The 22,051-nt window shown below is 36.2% G+C and overlaps 2 protein-coding genes across 2 annotated transcripts; both read right to left on the bottom strand.

Moving 5' to 3' along the window:
* Positions 1-3,690: 3,690 nt before the first annotated feature.
* Positions 3,691-5,076, bottom strand: LOC145634780 (uncharacterized). The gene is made up of 2 exons (XM_081686168.1): positions 4,681-5,076; positions 3,691-4,588 (listed from the first exon to the last, which is right to left on the bottom strand). Exons 1-2 carry the CDS (start codon positions 5,056-5,058, stop codon positions 4,025-4,027), a joined length of 942 nt encoding a protein of 313 aa, XP_081542294.1. The 5' UTR covers positions 5,059-5,076; the 3' UTR covers positions 3,691-4,024.
* A 373-nt stretch (positions 5,077-5,449) lies between these two features.
* Positions 5,450-6,630, bottom strand: LOC145636838 (uncharacterized). Its single transcript, XM_081688380.1, has 3 exons — positions 6,301-6,630; positions 6,109-6,214; positions 5,450-5,895 (listed from the first exon to the last, which is right to left on the bottom strand). The coding sequence occupies exons 1-3, from the start codon at positions 6,628-6,630 to the stop codon at positions 5,450-5,452; spliced, it is 882 nt and encodes a 293-aa protein (XP_081544506.1).
* Positions 6,631-22,051: the final 15,421 nt, after the last annotated feature.

Raw genomic sequence — 22,051 nt, 5'->3', positions numbered from 1 at the left:
CATCATGAATATGCTTCAATACCTGAAAAGCTTATCTCTACTTGTTTTCACTACTCTCCATTAAAAATGGGTCATCATAGGGCCAAGGTAAAGACAAGGCCAATAAACACACAAACACACAATCAGCAAAGCTGAGTACATAAGCGTATTTAAACAAACTAACATGCTTTCACCTAGCAATACACACAGTTACCTCAATGCACCTGTACACAAGCACACAACAATCAACAAAACTTTCTAAATAGTCATTAATAATTTATTTAGCATTGATTACGCATCGAACGGGTTTCCCAACCAACCTCCCCCAATAATTTGGGGTTTTAAAACGGGAGCTAACCGTGCTAGCATCAAATAACCACTCGTAAGTGGTGGAATTCCTGCGCATAATAATAAATAAAAGGAATATCGTTACTTTGACTTTTGTTTTCGAAACATAAGTTTCTCCAAACTCAGTCAAAGTGGGGGCTTCTGTAGACACCCAAATGTGTCTCCCCAAAACCAAACCCGGTGATGAATACCTTTCACGTCATTTGATTATCGAACGAGGTGAAAGTGTGGAAAGTCTAATGATGAGGATGTTTTTATTAAAATATTTCTCTTTTTTGTTTTCTAAAAATATTTCTTTTCTCACTCCTATTTATGAAAAATATCTAGTCCAATTTGGTTTGGTCCATAATAAAGGTCCAATAATTGTGTAGTTGAAGTGGGCTCGAAAAGAGCTTTCCAATGATATATTATAGGCTCAATTCCGATGACTTGTGAGGAAGTTATGGATTAATTTAGATTAGGCCCAATGATTTTCAAAGGTGGCCCGATGATCAAGAGGAAGGCCTATTATTTTAAAAGAATGTTTTATTTAGAATAAAATATATTAAATCTGATTTCGAGAACTGCTCGGACGCTTAATTACTTGCAACCGGTGTTGAAGGTAATTACGCGTGGGAAAGCGCGTTGACTTTTGGACCAACACGAGACGACAGAGTCGTCGCCAGGTGCTGACCTTCGTCGCCTGGCGACGAGCTCGTCGTTTGGCGCTGGATCCTGTCGTTTGGGACGAGAGGAGTTTTATTTCGAATATGATTTTCTTTGATCCCGTGCTATTTTTCTTATAAATAGGGGTCGTATCTCCCTGTTTTCAAATCATCTACATTCACAATCTACATCTTCTCTTTTCTCTCTAAAAGCTAGAAGCTTTCTCTCTCTCTTTTCTTTTTGTAAACCTTCCCTCTCTCAAAATTCCTCATACATTAGCTTTAGAAACACCTAGCCAAGTTCGAAGTTGCCTTCGCCCTAGACGTGAAAGGTTTGATATTTCTGAGGGTTTGGTTCCTAATCTCTTCTTAAATTATTTAGTTTAATTGTTTGATTTTTATTTTCCTTGAAGTTACTAACGCGTGTATTTTGTTATTAGAAAGAGATACGAGGCATCGAAGTAAGTACTTTAATTATTTAATTATTCTTTTGATATAGAAATCATGCTTAGATGGTTTTATTGGTTCCTAGTATCATGTTAGGATGTTCTATTGCTTCCTAGTATCATGCTTAGGGTAATAATTAAGTTTCTAATACCAAGTATGATTAAAAGAATGCTTCTTATTTATTTCTTAATATCATGTTAGTATCATGTTAGGGCTAAAGCTTTGATCTTTAATGTTTAGTGACATGCTAGGGTTTTTTTATTAATCTTGTTAGTATCATGCCTAGGATCTTGCTATTAATATTATGATTGTTATCATGAATATGATTATAATTATTATGATGATTATTGTTATCATGTTGCTTGATATTTATATTGATTGTTATTGCTTGATCACACCTGTTATGCATGCTCAAAGGGAATTTGTACTTGTAATCACGCTTAATAAGATGATTAAAAATCTTGTTTAGGATTAATATGATTATAATTCAAGTGATCGCCAATAATAGATTTATTTGTGCATTAATATTCAACCAACATAGATAAACAGGTTTAGAGTTAACCTATTAATTGTATGTAAGCCAGAAAGCGCACATGAATACGAGAAGAATAAAGTAGAGGCCTATTTTTAGGGCAGGTTTTCTCTTTTAGATTGGATTTGTACCTTCATCCAGAAACACCAGTCATGGTTCCAGATCTATTGGAGTTGACGATCTCATGGATCGTTAAGGGGTGTAACCTTCACCCATTGAACGATTTACAAGTTCCTAAAACTTGTTGGCGACTCTTTTGCTCTAGCTTCCTTCCCTTTGGACGCCACCATGCTAAAGTGTATATCACAGTGGGGCTCAAGTGTGCGATGGCTTGAAATATTCCCTACACAAACAAAATCACAAAACAAAAATAAATACTAGTATAGTCGCACAAAATAAAATCACATTCGATATTAGTATACTCACAAAACCGTTCCAAACAATCCCAAGCTAAAGGAGAATAAAAAAAATTCCAAAGCATTCATATTAGCCATCAACCAGACAATAATTGTTCATATGAATAAAAATATATATGAATAAAAATCCCAACAGTTTTTCCCCACTTCATACTATGATTAATCATACTTGACTAGAAATTAAGATGTAGCATACAAAAGAACTCATGTTGGAGTTGCCTCTTATACTAGATACTGACTGAAAATTGTCACAATTCATGCACTAGGTATTTTGTAAGAAATTTGGTTGACTTCCAATCATAGGCTTAGGTTTTATCAATGAGGTGATAGTGATGACGTAAATATGGGTTTGTAACCCAACCAAATCAAAAGCAGTAAAAATCAAGAAATCTTTACAAGGTAGAGATACAGTCATTGCACTAATTCAAACTAGGCATCTCCAAGAAGGAACAGAAAAGCACTCAGAGAAGATGCAAATTATATCAATCAAAAGATTGGCCATTATATTATAATTCTATGATTGATCTTGTCTCTTTGATCATGGATGTCTAAAAGTAAGGTATCATTAATTATATATGAAAATAGAACATTGTAAAGGAAACTTAATATGTGAAAAAAGAACTAGGTAAGGGCTTATGCAAAAACAAGCATCATACTCTGTATAAACCTTAAATTATGTTATTGTTTGAATACAAATAAAAAGCAAGAAACAAGCATCATACTCTGTCTAAGAAAAAAAAAAAAAAAAGTGAAAGCTAGAATTTCATTTTTTAAAAAAAAAAAAACTAGGCCAAATTAAAGGCTAGCTTGAAAACAACATATGTAAAGCAAAGATCTAGTCTAAGTTATCATTAGGCTTGGACGTTGAAACTTACTTGCTTATCGTATCAAAGCAAATTCAGACAGTAGTGATACACTACACAAGTACTAAGAGTTTGTTTGGTTGCAATGGGAAGTTATTTCCCAAAGGAATTTGTAATACATGGGAATTTAATTACTACATGAAATTCCTAGGAATTGGCTTAAAGTTGTTTGGTTGATACTTGGGAATTTTAACTTCCTAGGATTTTACTTCCCCTATCTTGTTTGGTTCACTTGCTACATTTCCCATGTATTTTAACAAACTTAACTACCTTTTATCATTCATTCATGGCAACTTCTCCTATCTTGTTTGGGAAATTTTTTTTATTTTTTTTTAATTCATGGCAACTTCATGCTCCACTGATCTAATCCACTATATCAAAACTCAATCACATATGGAAACTAAATGCTCCACTAGTCCACATAAGCGTAAAAATAAACATCACTTTTCAACCTAAATATCAAATTAAAAAGATGAGTCATGAAGGATTGTTTCTTCCTTCCCTTACAAAAGATACATTATACTTTACAAAAGAGTTAACCTGATGAAAGCCATAAAATGTCAGGTTACGAGCATTACAAAAAATTTACATTTAATCTTGCTATTTTAAATTATAGTAAGCTGCACAAAATATTATAATCGGCATAGCAGCAATAGTAAATTAGCCGACACATATATTGGTGTCGTATAGTACTGTATCATCACAAAAAGTAACAATAATAGTCCTGCTAATTAAGAGAGCTCATATGATCCTTTTAGGTAGTCTCTTCTTCATAGTATACTTGCAAAAATTCTTTTAATTGGGAATCAACAAACCTTGGACATAAGCATATTTGTAGTCGTCTGGAAGGTTGAAAAAGAAATCGACTTCAAGAGGATTAAGAGCAATCTTCTTTGAGACCGTAAGAACCTCATTTGGAGATAATCCCTCCATTTTCATGATTTCACTTGTCACTTTCATTCTTCTCTCTGCAGAATTAGACTCATGTTGAAAACAACTAGCAAGACGACCAATATGTTCACTTGCACCTTCCATCACGTCACTAATCTTTGCAAGCTTGGTCGAAAAGTCTTTTAAGGCTTCAATGGTTTCTGTCCTTGCTCTCTTTGTCTTGGTAGTAGATCGTGTTGCTGATGGTGGAGGACCAATAGGACTGCATTCAGAAGTTGGACTAGGTTCCTCTTCATTACAGTGGACTTCTTGTTCTTCTCCACCTCTCTCTTCTTGCTCCATCTCCTCAAGCACATCAAACACACTTTCAGCTTCATTTCCCACTGCTCTGTCTTTGCCAAAAATCTTTCCTAGGTCATCATAAAATGGAAAAGGTTTGTTCCGTAACCCTGCAGCATTCTTATGGCTCTGCCAAGTAGAATGATAAAACAAAGTTCATTCATCAAGTTATTTTTTTAAAGAATTAGACAAACAATATAGGATATTAGTTCTAATACTACCTTAATCCATTCATCCCAAACAGTTTGCGGGCATGTGACAAACTTTCCCTCATCATTCCACCCAAATCCACTTGCACTAGGGCTAAGCATTTCAGTAATAGCATCGTATTGCTTTCTCAAAAGCTTAACTCGAGACTCAATATGAGGCTTAGCTTTTTTTTCACAACCAGGGAGTTTTCCTTTCATAAGAGCTTCAAGCTTAGCATAAGCACCATTTTTAAATTGGCCGTTGTCAGTTTTCCATCTACCAAGATCGACTAGATCATTCAGGGCATTAACAAGTGCACGATCCTCATGTAATGACCATCTTGATAGGTTTCTGGTAGAGTTGCTTCCAGCACTGTGCTTGAAGCTCCCTTGACCAGTACACTGACTCATTTGAAAGCATGTACTCTGTCCAGCACACATATTATAGGAGACATATAAAATATTTGTGATCTTTAAGTATATAATAAGTAATGACATCTATAACTTCATAGTTAGCAAGTATGCAAAACTCATTCAAAATAATAAACATCATAAAAACAAAAACAGTAGATATATATATATATATATATATATATATATATATATATATATATATATATATATATATATATATATATATATATATATATATATATATATATAATTCATCAAAATTGTTCACAAAATTGACCATGCTCTGGTATGATCATGTCATGGTACAACTAATAATAATAGTATTCTTACAAAAAAAAATCGTAATACAAGTTGTACGAGGGTAGATTATTAAAGTCAAAACAACAACTTAATCAGCCCTAGATTGCAACCAAGAGGCATACATCTCAGTTGCTAGGTCATGTCTAAAAGAATTCCATGTTGTGCTAGTCTCCATAACCTCAATACTTTCACCAGCATCTTCTTGCATATAATTTTCAATCAAATGCTCCATAGGATCGACATTCATATAGGTTCGAATGAAGTTATGTACCAAAGCACAACCCAAAATAATCCTACATACGACCTTACAACGATACCAAGTTGTGTTTCGTAGAATACCCCACCTCATTTTCAGCAATCCAAAACATCTTTCTATGACATTTCTTGCTTGAGAATGCTTCATGTTAAAATACTCTTCAGCACATAGTGGTTGAGCACCATTTTTCCAAACACTCAAATGATATCTTTGACCCCTAAATGGTGTTAAAAATCCTTCATAGTTCATATATCCAGCATCACATAAGTAGTAGTTACCTAGGAAAAAAAAAAGGCCTTTAATCCATTTAGTCTTCAACATATCTTTATATTTAATTTACTAATTAATGAAAAATTATATGTTCTCATTACCTTGAGGGACTCTTAATGGACTTTTTCAAGAAAGTGCATCACGAAGAACTCTATTGTCATGTGCTGAACCCTCCCACCCAAGTAACACATACACAAATTTCATATCTCGTGTACACACACCTAGGACATTAGTAGAAATCTCTCCTTTTCTATTTCTGAATCTAACTTTATCTTTGTCTCCAACACGAACATTGATATGTGTCCCATACAAAGCACCTAAACAATTCTACAATAATTTTTCACTTATTAATTTAGTTTATATATGTGTATGCACTTGTTAAAAAAAATTACTATAAGCTGCGTGCAACTTACCTTGAACCATTTCCACCTGTCATCTTGGCAATTTTCAGTCACTGGCTCTGGTTTTTTGAATAGAATATGGTGACATCTAAGAAGAGCTTGTAAAACTAAGTTGAAGTGCCTTGAAATTGTCTCCCCACTCCTTCTAAAGTATAATTGAGTTCTTCGATTTTTGGTATCATGAGAAAGTGTAAAAAGGAATAAAGCAACTACTTCTTCCAAACTTGAATTCCTATTTCCTTGCAATTTACCAACATCCTTAAGCATCTCACAGAACTTATAAAAGCAAGCTCTATCCATTCTAAGGTTATCCAAACATGCTACATCACTCCCTTGGATCATTGGTCTAATATTTAAAATCCTAGCTTAAACCCTTTCCTCCATAGAATTATCAAGTATGTAGGTTATGGGCGTTGGAATTTTGACGTTCAAAATAGTAAGATGATACACAAGATCAACCATTATTTTCATTAACATGATCATCAATTGCCTATAAATGACAATACATGTTGTTGCAATCTTCTTCTGTTTACTTAAAGGCATACGATCCATAGCTGAGTAACAAATAAATATTAGTCTTAGTTGCATAAGAGTAATTTTAAAAAGAATCAAAGGAAGGTTGTATTAAATATCTAAACTTAATCGTACCTAGAAAATATATACGAGTATATGAAAGACAAAGATATAATGGCATATTGTACATCTTATCTATAGCAAAATTCAAAAATAATGAGAGGAGTTGCTGATTATTGACAAATATATATAAACAATGCTCTTCATAAGCTTATATCACCAAATGTATACTAATTCTACTTCACAATTTACAATGAAATAAAATAGAAAGTTGAAAAACTATATTCATTCACATAAAGAGCTCCTTAAAATGAACAATATTCCAGATGCATTTGATTGGAAATATGTAAAAATCATTAACAAAAATGAAATAAGCACAAATGAAATACACTATAGGATTCAATCATCAAGTTTAGATGTGTAGTATGAAGTAACAATTGTAAAATCAAGCAATAACCTCACAAATAACAATATACCAATATCTTCATATTATACTCTTAAGATATGCTCTAGTAGTCAAATATTTACTCCTAAATCCATGCCTTAATATATATCCTTACATTTTTTTTACGCAAACAAAGAATGTATATACTCCTTGGAGGGGCCCAAGTTCAAGCATACACCAAATTCATATATATCTAAAGCTGGCTATTTAATATCCTTAGCAATAAAGAATCATGGTGAAATTGTGATTAATCATAGTGAAATACAAATAATTTGAGCCAAAGTATCTCCAGAATCATGGACTCATGATTAATACCCCCAAAACAAATTTAAGCCCTTTGTTCATCAATTATACTACATGCTAATCAAAAAGTTAAACCCCAATTCCATCCAACTATATATGAAATTTAACAAAATTGAACCCACAGATAATTAAAGAAGCAACATCCAGAAGATTACATAAACCAAAATTTGAACCCAGAAGAAGATTCTAGAAACCAAAATTTGAACCCAAACGTTTTTATTTTTTTTACTAGAAACAACATTATCTTAGTGATTATGCAAAATCATACAGAAAATTGCAAAAAAATAATTCCTTCTGCTCTATCCATGCTATGCTCTCCATCCCAATTCAGAAATATTCTATTCTTACCAGAATTAATCTAAAAGATAAATTAAAAGGGGTAATTTAAAAACCTAGGTTATCAAATTGGAATAATTTTTCTATCAATTCAAGAACCCCATAATTTATATTACCCATTTTACTTACATGCACCAAGATTTCCGGAGAAATAATGAAAGCAAAATTCAACCCTTGCTAAACCAATTTAGACAAGCCTCCATATCAAATCCTTTACACAAGTTTAGAAAAATTAAATTGTAGATATACTAGTTCTTACAAATCAAATTGATAAAAAAATCAAGGAAGAAGAAAAAATTACATACCTATAATTTGGTTCTCTGGTTGATTATGGAAGAAAATAGATGGAGAGATATGAGAGATTGAGAGATAATAGTCACAACACCCAAAAAGCCTACGACTTGAAAAGTAAAGGAATTTGGAGAGAGAAACAAAAGCTACAGGAAAAGGAGGGAAATGAAAAAAAAAAAGCAGCGCCATTTTAATTATTTCAGGGCTAAAACTGTAAATTCACTCAAAATATTCATGTGGGAAGTGTAATTGACCAAGGGGGTACAAGGTGAGAAATTTCCTATACCGTACAACTATTTTGATTTCCCAAGGAAATGCCATTGCCTACATTTTACAAATTACAAGGCAACCAAACAACCCATGAAAATTAAAATTCATGGGAATTTTCATTGCCCATGGGAATTTGTGGTAACCAAACAAGCTCTAAGCATCAGCAAGCTGCAGACTAACCAAATTTGGTCTGTAGGAGAGGGTTTACAAAGATCCTACATTAGATACGAACGAGTTTCGAGTTCAAGAAAAGAGCATATAAAAAAGTTGAAATCATACAGGCATACTGAAATGAAACATTGCATATTGTTCATCGAGGACGATTATTTAAAAAATGAACACATGAAGTGAAGCACATACTAAATTTGGCCTAATGCATACTGTCCCTCTGATGGAGAATAAGATAGGAGAAAGTTTGGATACATTTGTTTATACCCCTCTCCTCCTCCTCTAGCTTATTTATTTCTAGCTAAAATTGAACCAGACTGCCAGGCGAGAACAATAACGTAACAGGCAGTAATATTCTCTAATTAAGGGCATACTTGGATCAAGGGTGAAGCAAAGAGGGGATAATAACAGACGAATATAAAAAGTGGTAAGTGGTGGTGATTGAGGAGGGATATATGGAGATATCAGATCACTACCCTTCGAACGGGTGTTAGTTCAGCACCAGCCACCTAGTGTAAAAATTGTTCCTTGCTTTCAGCTAACAATTGTTCCTTACTTTTTATTTGTATTCAAAAAGCAGTTAAAATTCCCATTTCATTAAAAACACTTATTATGAACGAAACCCAAAAAATATTTCCAAAATCTACCATCAAACAAAAGTAATGTATCCCAAAATTAGCAATTAAATTTTTTACGGAAATTGATAAAAAGAATTACGTAATCTAGCAAAAAAAAAAGAAATACTAGAATGAAAGATCTGAGATTAAGCTAAGAACTACACTTAAATAAATTAGTAACGAATAGATCTACCGACCTTGTTAACAAAAATCCCAATATAACATGCAAATTGAGCTCCAAATGGTATGAATTAATGATTCAGAAATTGGGTTTTTTTTTTTCTTCTTCGAATTTGCTGAAAAGCCAGGAAATCTCGGTTAGTGCCGTCGCCATCCTCACAACAACCACTAATTTGATCTAAGAAAATTTGGAACCCTAGATTATAAATTAATACAGTTAGTTTCCACAACAAATTAATTAAAATTAAAAATTAAACAAGAACATTTATTCACCTGGCCGCCGGAAATAACCCCAAACTTCCACCGGAGTTGCGAGGGGGAAAGGGACGGAGGAAGGAGGAAGCTTGCGAGGGAAAGACGGACGACCGACGACGCTTGAGTAACGAACCCTGACTTCAATGGAGAGACAACAGATCTACGCTTCAATGGAGAAAGAAGGGAGTTCGAAGGAGAAGAAGGGAATGGAGAGGGAGAAGAAAGGGCCTTAAGGTTTGGGTTGAGGAGAGAGGGAGAGAGGATGAGATCGAGACATATGAGGAGAGAGAAAGAATGTGAAAAAAGAAAGGAAAGAGAATGAATATGGGAATTAAAAGGGTCGGTTTATTAATGCCACCGGTTTGAACCGGTGCCCTTTAAGGACTTTGGCACCGGTTTGGTTTGAATCGGTGCTATTTCGATTACACTAAATCCCGCCTTGTATTCTTCCCACTGGTTTTTAAAAACCGATGGCCATTACTCGGCGCCCTATTGATATTTTCTACTAGTGATTGCACTTAGTCGAAGGAGGGGTTTGAGTCTAACAAATTTGGATTGTTCAAATTTGACTCTAATGGATTTACCCTAGTGAAAACATCTGTATCTAAGCAAGGGAAAGAGAAACATGGGCCTGAGGGTTTATTGAGATAAGGCTGGATCATCTTACCTAATTCATCGTAGTTATTAATAATGGGGTGGGCCTCCTTTTCTTCAGGGTCAGTCAAGGTTGAATCTTAGGCTACAAAAATTCTTCTTGTGTAGATAGACCAAGGTCAAACAACGCTCGCTTTTGTAATCTTAAAGAAGGAGAATCATAAATTGGACCTAAGAAGGCCCAAGTGGGAAAATCCAAGATAAAAGGGTCAACTTTTCGTAAGTTAGGGATGGAAATTCTGTTTGTTGGACTAAAATTAATGGGCGAAGGTGCTTTAGAGTGGGTAAAAGTTTGAGGAGACCCAAATAGAAGAAGGTCAAACAAGGATTGATGATTCTCCATGTGGGAAAGCAACGTACAACTCAAAATGTGTTTAGATAAAATTGGATAAAGATAGGGGGCGTTTGAAAGCAAGTTGGGACAGGAAAGGGAAAGAAAACGAGTGTTAAATAATAAATAATTTTAGAGTAGTGCTGGGTGGTTGAAAGCAATTAAATTAAGAGAAAATAAGAGCACTAGAATGTAAAACCCCGAATTTTAGAAAAATATTTTGGGAATTTCTATTTGATTTAGAGCCAAAATGAATTTTAAATTTTGGCACCAAATATAAGTATTTACTCATTTGAATAAAATTAATTATTTTTAGATTTCTAAATTAATAATATTGGTTTAATTATCTTTTAAAGGTCGGTCCATATTTTATTCGATATGTATTAGCAATTTCAAGAGTTTTAAAGATAATACCTAATATACATTATGATTTACAATTAATTTTAGTTTTTATATTATCTAAAATATTTATTTTTGTATAATAACTTGCTTTAGTTTTCAAATTCAATTATTTTATTTATGATTCTCTTTTTTTAAAAAAAAAAATTGTGAAACGTGAAGCTGGCCATGGTTTTGAGAGTGATTTTATCACTTTACTTTGTTAATAATTATATTTAAACTTAACCTCTAATTTTCTTCCAAAAACTTTTGCATGCCCCCGGTTTACAATAATTTTATTGTACATCGAACAATTTGCGGAAAGTGACCCTTTTTTCTTACAAAAGTGACCCTTTTTTTCACAAAAGTGACCCCTTTTTTCACAAAAGTGATCTTTTTTCACAAAAATAACCCTTTTTTGCACAAAAGTGACCCCTTTTTTCACAAAAGTGATCTTCTTTCACAAAAATAACCCTTTTTTGCAAGAGTGGTACTTTTTTTCACAATAGTGACCCTTTTTATCACAAAAGTGACCCTTTTTTTCACAAAAGTGACCCATATTTTACAAAAACGCACTACTGTCCGCCAACCTTCAAAAAAAAAATTTAGGTCACAAAATTCAGAAAATATGCCTTCAATTTTTTCATTTGAACTAGTAGTAGGAGGAGCAATTGTCTCCTTCTTTGAAAGCTTAACATTCGACATTATATTCGAAAACTAAAATAAAAATAGAATTAACATGAACATACCTTAAAATAACCAAAAAATAAAAAAAAATATGAATTTACATACCTCAATATTGGATGTAAAAGAAGAATTAACAAAAGAAACTACAAAATTAAGTTGAAAACCAAAATTAGATAGAAAAACGAGAGTGAAATTGAAGAACAAAGGTGATAGAAACTAGAAAGAGGGGTAAAGAAGATGAGAGAGAAAAAGAAGAGCAGAGGAAAGAGAAGAAACAGAAATAAAAGAAAATAAAGCAGGAGAGAGAAAACATGAGAGTGGTAACAAATTTTAAATTTTACACGTGTAGATTGGGCCATAACCACCGCCATTCAATAACTTATTGTAAACCCGTTTTTTTTTTAACTTTTGTTATTTTCTTCTTCATTATCTCATTTTTGTTCCTATCTTCCTTCTCCCAACCATATGTGTATCCATTTAAATTTTTTTATCTTTTAACCCACCTACTAATCTAGACTTAATTTGATTCAATTACCTTAATGTAGGCGTCGTTTGAAGTGCGCCTACGTTAAAGCATATGTGAATATGCTTGGCACTCATAGGAAGTGGGAATTGACATAATACGATTAGGGACAAGGAATGTAGGGAGCCACCAATAAGTTTTTAAGGAACTTGTAAACCGTTCACGGATCATAAAAGGCAACCACGATAAAGGGGCAACGATAGGCAACAACGATTGACCCGTGAATGTTACACCCCATTCATAATCCATGAGATTACTAACTCCATATGGTTTGGAACCACGAAAGGAGGATCGGGGATGATGGTACGAAGTGAGTCGTGGAGTCACATTCGCCCGTATTGGCCTCTACTCGATTCTTATAGTGAAAAGTGATTCCTGCGATCTCAAAGGCATACAAACAGAGATTCAATTCGCTCCAAACTGTTATTAAGCTAGATTGGTTTAATATTAATGCAACACATAATTCTAAAATATTGTGATAACTTGAATTAATAACAAGATTAAAAAGGAACCTAAACCGGTTGTCCAAATTATCTTATTAGGCGTGATTTTCAATTACATAATCCCTTTAACATGCAATATGGTGATCATAAATATAATAGAATAACATCAATATTGGAAGCAATTTAACAATAATTCCAACAATATAAAATTGTTAGAAAAATAATAGAAATAAAGGAATGTAATTCTTACTTTGATTCTGTTTGCTTGCAACTACAAAATAATAAACGAGTTAGTAACTTCAAGGAAATAATAATAAAACAATAATTAAATTAAATTAATAAAAGTAGAGTTGATTTGGGGCCAAACCCTCAAACAGTTCTACCTTTCACATCTTGGCTTAAGGACAGAACCACGAGTAAAGTACGGACTCCTTGGAGTGCTTGAAGAAGGAATTTTAAAAGAAGAAGGGTAGGCTAGTGTTTAGGCTAGAGCATAGAAGAGAGAAAAATAGAGAATTAATTGATGCCCCGTACATCAGAAATGAGGGGTATTAATAGAAAAAATGTGCTGAGGGAACACACGGAACCCTAAAATGATAATAAAAAAATAAAAAATAAAAAATAAAAAAAAAAAACCTAAAAAAGTATACCGTGACACGGAAAAGTGTACCGTGACACGGGAAATCCCACCGTCAGACAGGAAACATTCCCGTGACACGGTGTACTTTTGTGTGACGCGGGAAATATTTATTGAACGGGGGGAGAAAACGCGCTAAGGGTTTACGCGGAAAGGACACGGAAACCCCTCGTGTCACAGCAGGTGTCCCGTGTCACGGGGAACCCCACCGTCAGACGGGAAAGTTTCCCGTGACACAGTGGACTGTTGCCGTGACACGGGAGTTTTCAGTCCGCTTTTTCGTCTAAATTTATTTTTAACCCTAATTTCGTTCAGCATTTAAAGTGTCGATTGATAATTTCGGGCCATTTCTGTTTTTATTATTATTTGGGCTAAAATAAGAAAATAAATAAAATAAATAAAAAAGTTTGGGCCAAAATAAATAACAATAAAATAATCCCACCTTTACCTCATCCGCCCAAAATAATCCCACCTTTCGATTATTTTTTAATAATCCGACTTTTATACCATATTCGCTCCTAATGGTCCCAAGTGACCTGAAACCGGCTAAACAAGTTACCATTTGTAATTTGGGATTGTTTGCACACGTGTTACCACTCAATTAGTCAAAAAACATTTATTTTTTTTTTAAAAAAAAAAAAACAAAAAAAACCAACTGCCACCCTCACTCCAGCAAACCCACCACTAAAAAGACCTCATCTACCCAGTCCACCCACCGAAACAACCTCCTCTACCCAGTCCACCCCACCGAAATTGTCCCTCGATCTTCCCTAGGAATGGCTGCTCTGATGGGTTTAATTTTGCGATTTTGGGGATGATTTGTGGGCGTCGAACTGTCGAATCGGTTGTTCTATTTGTGGTGTCTGGCGGCGGTTAATGGTGCAGTTGTGTTGGGCGGAGGTTGATTAAGATGGTGGGTCCGTTGGTGTTTGCTGCGAGGAGAGTGGTTGTGATGTTGCGGGTTTGTGGGTGGTGCGTTTGCGAAGGAGAAGAAGAGGCGTTGATTTTAGGTGGTTTTGCGGGCTAGTGTTGGGGTTGGGTCGGCCAAAAATAGGGAGGGAGTGGTCGGAATCGGGAAGGGGAAGAGATTGGTGGTCAGATTCGAGGAGGGAAAGGGGTATGGTGGCCGAAAATGGGTAGGGAACTGGTGGCTGGGGCTGCCGGAATATGGGTTTGGGATTTTTTTTTTTTTTTTTTAAATTTTGATTTTTAATTTAATTTAATTTTATGTTTAAATTGTTTTTAAATTTTTGACCAATCATAGGTTGACAAGTGTCTAGTAACTCGTAATATTAGATGACCGGTTGGGACCATTTAAAGCGGAAGAGTTATAAAGGTCGGATTATTAAAAAATAATCGAAAGGTGGGATTATTTTGGGCGGATGAGGCAAAGGTCGGATTATTCCGAGCAATTTTTCCTAAAATAAAATAAAAAGGTTTGGGCTAAAATTAAAAAATATGCTTTGACTAAACATCAAGACTGATCCATGGACTATTCAAAAATTGAATTTAATTAAACACGATTTTTTAAGCACTCTCGAGATTAAATACTGAACCCGACCAATAGTGGCGGTGAAAGGTTGTACATCACCGGGTTTGGTTTTGGGGAGACATTTTTAGGTGTCTACAGAAGCCCCCACTTTGACTGAGTTTGTAGAAACGTCAGTTTCGAAAACGATAGTCAAAGTAGCCGATAGGGACGAAGAATGATTTAATACGTTCTGCGATCCTAAATCACTCTGTATACGCCGATACCTGCAGAAAAATGTTAATTCCACAGATAAAAGAGTAAAAAGATAGAATACGTATCTGGCACCAGCGTATCGGTGACAAATGAGTTTGGCAGCTTCCATGCTTGAAGGAATCCACCGGATGACGTTTGTTGAAACGCTTTCCATGCCTGAGGAAAGCCGACTGAGGAATTTGGTAGCTTTCTAAGCCTGAAGAAACCTACCGGATGATACTTTCAATGCTTGAGGAAAGTCGACATATGAATTTGGTGATTTTCTATGCTTGAAGAAACCCACCGATAATACTTTCCATGCTTGAGGAAAGTCGACATATGATTTTGGCGTCATTCTATGCTTGAAGAAATCCACCGATAATGCCTTCCATGCTTGAGGAAAGCCAACTTGGCGTTTTCCATACTTGAAGAAAATCCACCGATAATGCCTTCCATGCTTGAGGAAAGCCGACTTGGCGGTTTTCTATACATGAAGAAAAATCCACCGATAATGTCTTCCATGCTTGAGGAAAACCGACAACTAATATAGTTGCTGAAATTTAAAAGGGCGTGATAGTGGGCCACAGATGATTTACCTTCAAGTCGACAATCCGACTATATTAGGCGCTTAAAGTGTCAAAAATGCAACCCTAATGCTTGTTAGGGGTAAATCGGTAATTTTGGTACCCTTGAAATACCAATTAAAATTTTCCGCGCTATTCCGGTGAGAAAGTAACTGACCAAAAGTTGCGAAAAATTGTTCCAACTTAGTCAAAGATGCCAGAGTATTTTCCAAGAAGTTTAAGGAGCGTGCAGGACACACAAAATGGCACCGCGCCACGGGGAATAATCCCGCGACACGGTGGACAGGCCCCGTCAGACGGGAAGATTTCCCGTGACGCGGGAACTTTCTTGTGAAATTTTCAACGGGCCACGCGCAACAAATTCGTTAAGCTCTGACGAGATAAGAGGAACGGGATTCTAAGACTGTGCAACGGGATTCCCTTTGTTTAAAATTCGACCCAAACCACAAGAATTCCCATTTTACCATTTTCATTTTCTCACTCTTCTTCTGCTCTCTCTCTCTTCCTTTTTTTTAGCTTCGAAGATTTCCCCAGACCACCGTGCCACAGCCGGCTTCACCGACGTACGGTTACACACACCGTGACACGGTGTTCGCAGCGCACAGTTAATCCCCTTTTTTTATTTTTTATTTTATTTTTTTCGAATTGTTGTCGCTGCTGCTGTCGCCGTCACCTGAGGTCGCCGCTGCTACCGCCGGAGCTCCGTCACGTCCCAGGTTCACCGTGACACGGGCCTTGGACACCGTGTCACGGCTGCTGCTGACCGTGTCGCGGCGGTTGTGCTGCTGTCTTCACGACTTTTGGAGCTCAAATCTTCATCAATTTTGCTCTAATTTTTTGCTACTTTCCTCATTTTTTATTCTCCGCGAGGATCTATGTAAGCTTCCTTCGATTTTTGTCTCGAATTTGCTTCAAATGAGTAAATTTCATGAAAAAAAAAACCCTTAAAAATCAATTTGGGGATTTTTTGATTTTGAGGTTTATGTTGAAATTCTTGCCATGAATTTACTTGTATGTGTATGTATGTGTGTTTGTGAGCGATTTGAGACAAAAATTGCATGATTTGGTGAAGAATTGAGCAAATCACCATTTTTGGTACTACTTGTGGGAAATGGTGTTCTTGTTGTTCATGGTTTTTTTTTGCACTTGAAATGATGACATATTGGTTGTAGATCTTGTAAAATATGTCATGATGCGTCGACCTATTGTTTTCGTGCAATTTTGAAACATGTTTTGTGTTGTGTATGTATTACATTGTCATGGAGAACATTGTATCATGCAATTAGGAGAACATAGTATTAGTTCGTCATGGAGAAACTAAATACTATAAATAATTCCATTATTTTGCTAATTTTTAGCCTTGAGGTAAAAATTTAGCGTATAATAGAAAATGCATCTTGAAATAAATAACTAAATAACTTAGGAAATGATGCTAAGCATTTAGGTTTTTATTAAAATGCGACTCGATATAAATAACTAAATATCTTAGGAAATGATGCTAAGAATTTAGATTTTTATTTTTATAATAGCATGCCTAGACGACGGGATCGCGATCTTTCCACTCATGGCCGGCGTCAGGATTTTCGGGAGGACACTTCCACGATTCCCGAGGGTACGGATGATGACGTCTTAGAGTCTGAGCCTCGACCCTCTACGGGTATAGGTAGGTGGGCTTCGCCTCCGTGGACACCAGACCAGTTGGTTTTCTGTCGTGAGAACCACGTTTCTCATCGTCCACTTGCCGACATAATCGACGGCATGCTTCGCCATCACGGTTCTGGAGGCGGAGATTTGATTCCTCGACTTCATCGGATTATCACGAGGGATCCTGCTACGAACGCCTTATGGGAATCAGCTGGTCTAGTAGACTTTTATTCGGCGATCGTAGGGTTTTGCAGCCCCCGGGGTTGTGGTGCGACAGTCGTTCGCACGTTGTTGGAGTATTTTTGGGATACTACCAACACTTTTCACTTTGCTTGGGGGGAGATGACAGTGACCCCTCTAGACTTTAGCATGATCAGTGGTCTACGCTTCACTGACCGGGCCGTAGCACGGATGTCTGATCTTTCTTGGGGAGCGGTTGAGGCAGCCGATTTGTTAGGTCCGATCGTTCAGCATATCGGGACTCAACCGGTGTCTCGAGGTGGTCTTAGGAGCGGGTGATCAGAGTTGGCTTCGGTTCCGGCCCGTGGTTTTAACATGGAGGAGACATCACCTGAGCAGCGAGTGCGGATCTTCATTTTGATTCTCATTTCCATGACTCTTTCTCTTGATAGGAGTTTGTGGGCGCTCGTTTGCTACCTTCCTTCTTTGCTTAGGATCAGTGAGATAGAATCCTATAGCTGGGCCAGCCTTGGATATGCCGATCTTCTCTTGTCGTTACGTCATGGCTGTAGGCAGCTGAACGACGAGTCCCCTGTCACTGTCTATGGTTTATGGAGAGTCGTAGAGGTGACGATCCTTTCCTCTTCTTGTTTTATCTTAATTTGTTTGACTCATGTGCTTAAAGATTACTTTTCATTGCAGCTATGGTTCTATGAGTACTTTCCGGGATTAGCCCCTCGACGGTGTCGTGGAGCGATTCATGACTTCCCTGTCGGAGCCAGCTGGCGTGACCGAGGCGAGTCACGGGTGGAGTCTGTCTCTGCACTACGCGGGCTGCTACGCCGAGGCACCTCTTCTGTTGGTGTAAGAATTACTTTTGTAGCCTGTTATTTTCTATCTTGACGTTATTTCCGGCGCTTCATTGCAACTTTTTATGGTTTTCAGGTTGCTATTGATGTCCAGTATCGGCCTTGGCCTGGGATGACTAATCTTCCCGAGGCCTTGCAGCTTTCAACTTACCGCACTGTTTTTATTGGTACCGGACGCTTTGTCTGGTATCTGGGGGAGCATGTCGTTCGTCAGCACAGTGGTGATCGCTTTGTGGTGCCCTTGTCTCCACCGGAGTCGATGCTGGACTCGGGCTTGCTTAGGGAGTTGATAAACAGGGGAGAGCGCTACACTTTTCCTTGGTAGGAGCTTATGCGTATGGAGGACGATTATGCGCAGGACTTGCTTCCCTCTTTGGCTCCTCCACCCTGTCTTCCTGAGTTATGATTTCTTTTGAGGAGTTTGTTGCTAGTCTCTGTTTAAATAGTCAAATAACTTAATTATTCGATCGTATTTTCAGACGACTGTTCGCCGTGTGGGGAGGATTGAGATTCCGCCCCAATCTATCCGCTACCCAGGGCCGATTGGTATTACCGAGGACCATATTGCTGACGCGCCAGAGGGTTTCAAACAGGCGCAGGAGTCTCTACCTGATGTTTTTAAGCCGGTAAGCTTTTGATACATTATTCATCCTTTTTAATACCGCTTATTACTGATTTTTCTCTTTGCTTTGTTCTCAGCCTACTCACCCGGAGATGATGGGCTTCATGAAGCTGGTTGATGCTTTGAAGTACTGCATCATCAAGCTTCGGCGTGGCGCGAGCTGTCGAGGCGGTTCTGGCGACATTCTTGAGGTATGTTCACTTTTTCATTTTTACCATTTGTTCTGTCTTTCGCCATTGACATCTTGATTTTGTGTCTTTCAGGAGCGACGGAGGTCCCGCACGCGCTCGAGGCATAGAGGCTTGGACGAGGGGGAACCTAGTCGTGGCAGACGATCTCCTGAGGTTCATCGGCATTCTCAGTCTCAGCGGGAGCCTCAGATTTCTCAGCCGTTTCAGGAGGCTCAGTGGCAGCAGCCTCAGTCTTCCCAGCGCTTTCAGTGTCAGGGTCAGTGGCAGCGACAGTCGTTTTCACAGTCTTCACAGCCTGAGTTCAGGCCAGTTATCACTTTCGTGGATCAGGGCCTATACTCAGCTCCATCGTCTGGGGTGCTCCCTCCCCCGATGCTAGGCTTGTTTTCAGTTCCAGTGTATGGGACGATGCCTCCACCGACGATTCCTACTTCTTTGAGTCATTCTATGTAACACCCCAATAATTCTCTCTTTAAATCTGTGAGGACCCTGAACAATATTCAAGAGAATTATTGGCATGCTACCGCCACGTGTTCAAACATTAAGGCTTTATTAGAAAATAGTAGCGGAAAAACTAGCTCGGTTATAAATAAGTTTCAAAACCAAAACCAAAACCAAATTAGATAATACAACTTGGAACCATTAAGGCCCTTATTAAAAACCCCGCAAAAGTAGTAAATAAATAAACCAGAGTTTAATAAAATCTTAAAATTATTTAAAAACCCCTAATAATCTCCCTTTTTAATGGGTGATTAAACCCTCTTTATAAAACATCAAAAGTTGTACTTAGAAACTATTTCCAGCACTTAAAACTTCAACAAAAACATATATTTATGCTTAATTAACTTTAAACATGATTAATTTTATTAATCAAACTCAAGGATAATATTTTAAGTATAAAAAAAACTTCGTTAAAATCAAACACTGCCCGAAAATCATATTTAGAGGCTGAATTTGGCCACAAGAGAGTGGTGATTCTTTCTTAAAACGTTGTTTCCACATGGAAAACACTACTTTTATATCAAAATCGGATGAGTTCAGAACCTGATCGGGATTAAAACGGGATTAATATTAATGAACGGAAATCTTAAAATAAAAACACGAATTTAAGTGTTTAAAATAATCTGGAATTAAGTTAAACTAATTAGTAGTTATAATCACCAAAATTTCAAAACATCATTACTATAAAAGCCCTAAATCAATTGTTCATAAAAACCCTAAAATCATGATTTTCAATAATTAAAAACCCTAGGTTATAAAATTTACAAAATCTGAAAATTATGACAATTTATAAAATCTGAAATTATAAAGTTTAATCATCAAAATACAATTTGAGACTAATTAAATTAATTTTAAACAATAAAATCAAAACCCATAATTCAATCATTATAATTACACAAATTAATAAAACAAAGGAGAAAGAAAATAAGACTAACCTTTTTGTGTGGGAAATTTTGGGGATTAATGAGGTATTTATAGGGGAGAATGTTGTAGGGTAAACAGAAAGATTGGGCCTCATAAAAATAATGGGTCAATTAAGTAAACAAATGGGTTAAGCTTGTTTGATTGGACATAAATTGTAGAATAAAGGTGCATAAAATAATTTGTTCAAATAATTTTCGACCCAGATTAATAATTTGAAACTTTTGAAATTAATTTATGAAAAATAACAAATAAATATTATAAATAAAATAAATTTGCATTTATAAAATATTTAAAAATACGGGGGATTACAGTCTACACCGTTTGCCAGTTGGACGGGTCCTGCTTTGAGTTTGACTGCTACTGGAGTTACAGGGACTAGTAGGGATGCTACTCCTCGTACCCGGATGATGACGGGACTCTTTGGCTCACCGCTCCCATATTCAGAGGCTGGAGATGACACTGATCCTCACTCTTCTAGTTCTACGGATTTTTGACCGAGGGTCTTTATTTGTACATATTGTGATGACATTTGACGCTGCTTATTTATTATGACTCATTTTGTACATTATTCACAATTTATGTATTTATTAGTGTGTGTTAGTGTAGTGCTTGAGACTCATTGTGTGTGATTGTGTAGTTATTAATGACGCGACAAAAAAAACGTAAGTGGGGTAAGTGGAGGGTACCGACCTTCCCCAAAAGAAAAAAGAAATAAAAAGAAAAGAAAAATATGAATAAGTTTTACAACCACTCCAAAATAAATATGTTTGGAAATGGGACGAGGTTTATAACTTCTCCAAAGAAAAATAAAATAATAATAGAAATAAGAGTAAAAAATAAAATAATAAATAATAAAGATGAATAAAGTAAAAAAAATAAAATGATAAAAATAAAAAATAAAAATATTAATAATAAAAAAAGTTGAGAATTTTATTAGGAATAAAACTCTCGAAAAACAGAATTAAAAAAATAAACGGTGAAGATAAAACACTAAAAAAATCCGGATAGATACAGGAAAAGGATTAAAAAAACGCGTGGGCGCCGTGACACGACACCGTACACCGTGTCACGGCAAAATCTGTCGTGTCGCGGCACAAATTCCCGTGACACGGTGGAAATTCTTGTGTCACGGTGCACGTATTCTACAACGGTGTGGTTTACGCGTATCGAAAGATAGAATCTGAGTAGTTTCGAGAGTTTTTGCTATAAAATAGGACCAGTATATTCGTGATATGCATAATTATGAAACACAAAATAATTAGGATTTCATATTTCAATAATAATGTCTCAGAATTTTGATAATACATTGCGCGACTGGTCTTATTCTTTGACCAATGCTGACAAAAGAGAGTTGGAATTGTTTCATGTCAGGGGTTTACTAGCCCTGAGACATGTAGCAATTGAACATGATTTTCTTAGGGCAGCATTAGACTA

The sequence above is a fragment of the Chenopodium album genome, chromosome 6 (genome assembly GCF_948465745.1).
Source record: "Chenopodium album chromosome 6, dcCheAlbu1.1, whole genome shotgun sequence".
Taxonomy (NCBI): domain Eukaryota; kingdom Viridiplantae; phylum Streptophyta; class Magnoliopsida; order Caryophyllales; family Amaranthaceae; genus Chenopodium; species Chenopodium album.
This window is presented reverse-complemented; position numbering and strand designations above follow the sequence as displayed.

Coding starts and splice junctions, on each gene's coding strand:
- LOC145634780 (XM_081686168.1), bottom strand. CDS start 5,058: ATGAGTCAGTGTACTGGTCAAGGGAGCTTCAAGCACAGTGCTGGAAGC. Junction 4,589..4,680: donor TTTGGGATGAATGGATTAAG/GTAGTATTAGAA, acceptor TCTACTTGGCAG/AGCCATAAGAATGCTGCAGG.
- LOC145636838 (XM_081688380.1), bottom strand. CDS start 6,630: ATGATCCAAGGGAGTGATGTAGCATGTTTGGATAACCTTAGAATGGAT. Junction 6,215..6,300: donor ACAGGTGGAAATGGTTCAAG/GTAAGTTGCACG, acceptor AAATTATTGTAG/AATTGTTTAGGTGCTTTGTA. Junction 5,896..6,108: donor GATTTCTACTAATGTCCTAG/GTGTGTGTACAC, acceptor TTTTTTTCCTAG/GTAACTACTACTTATGTGAT.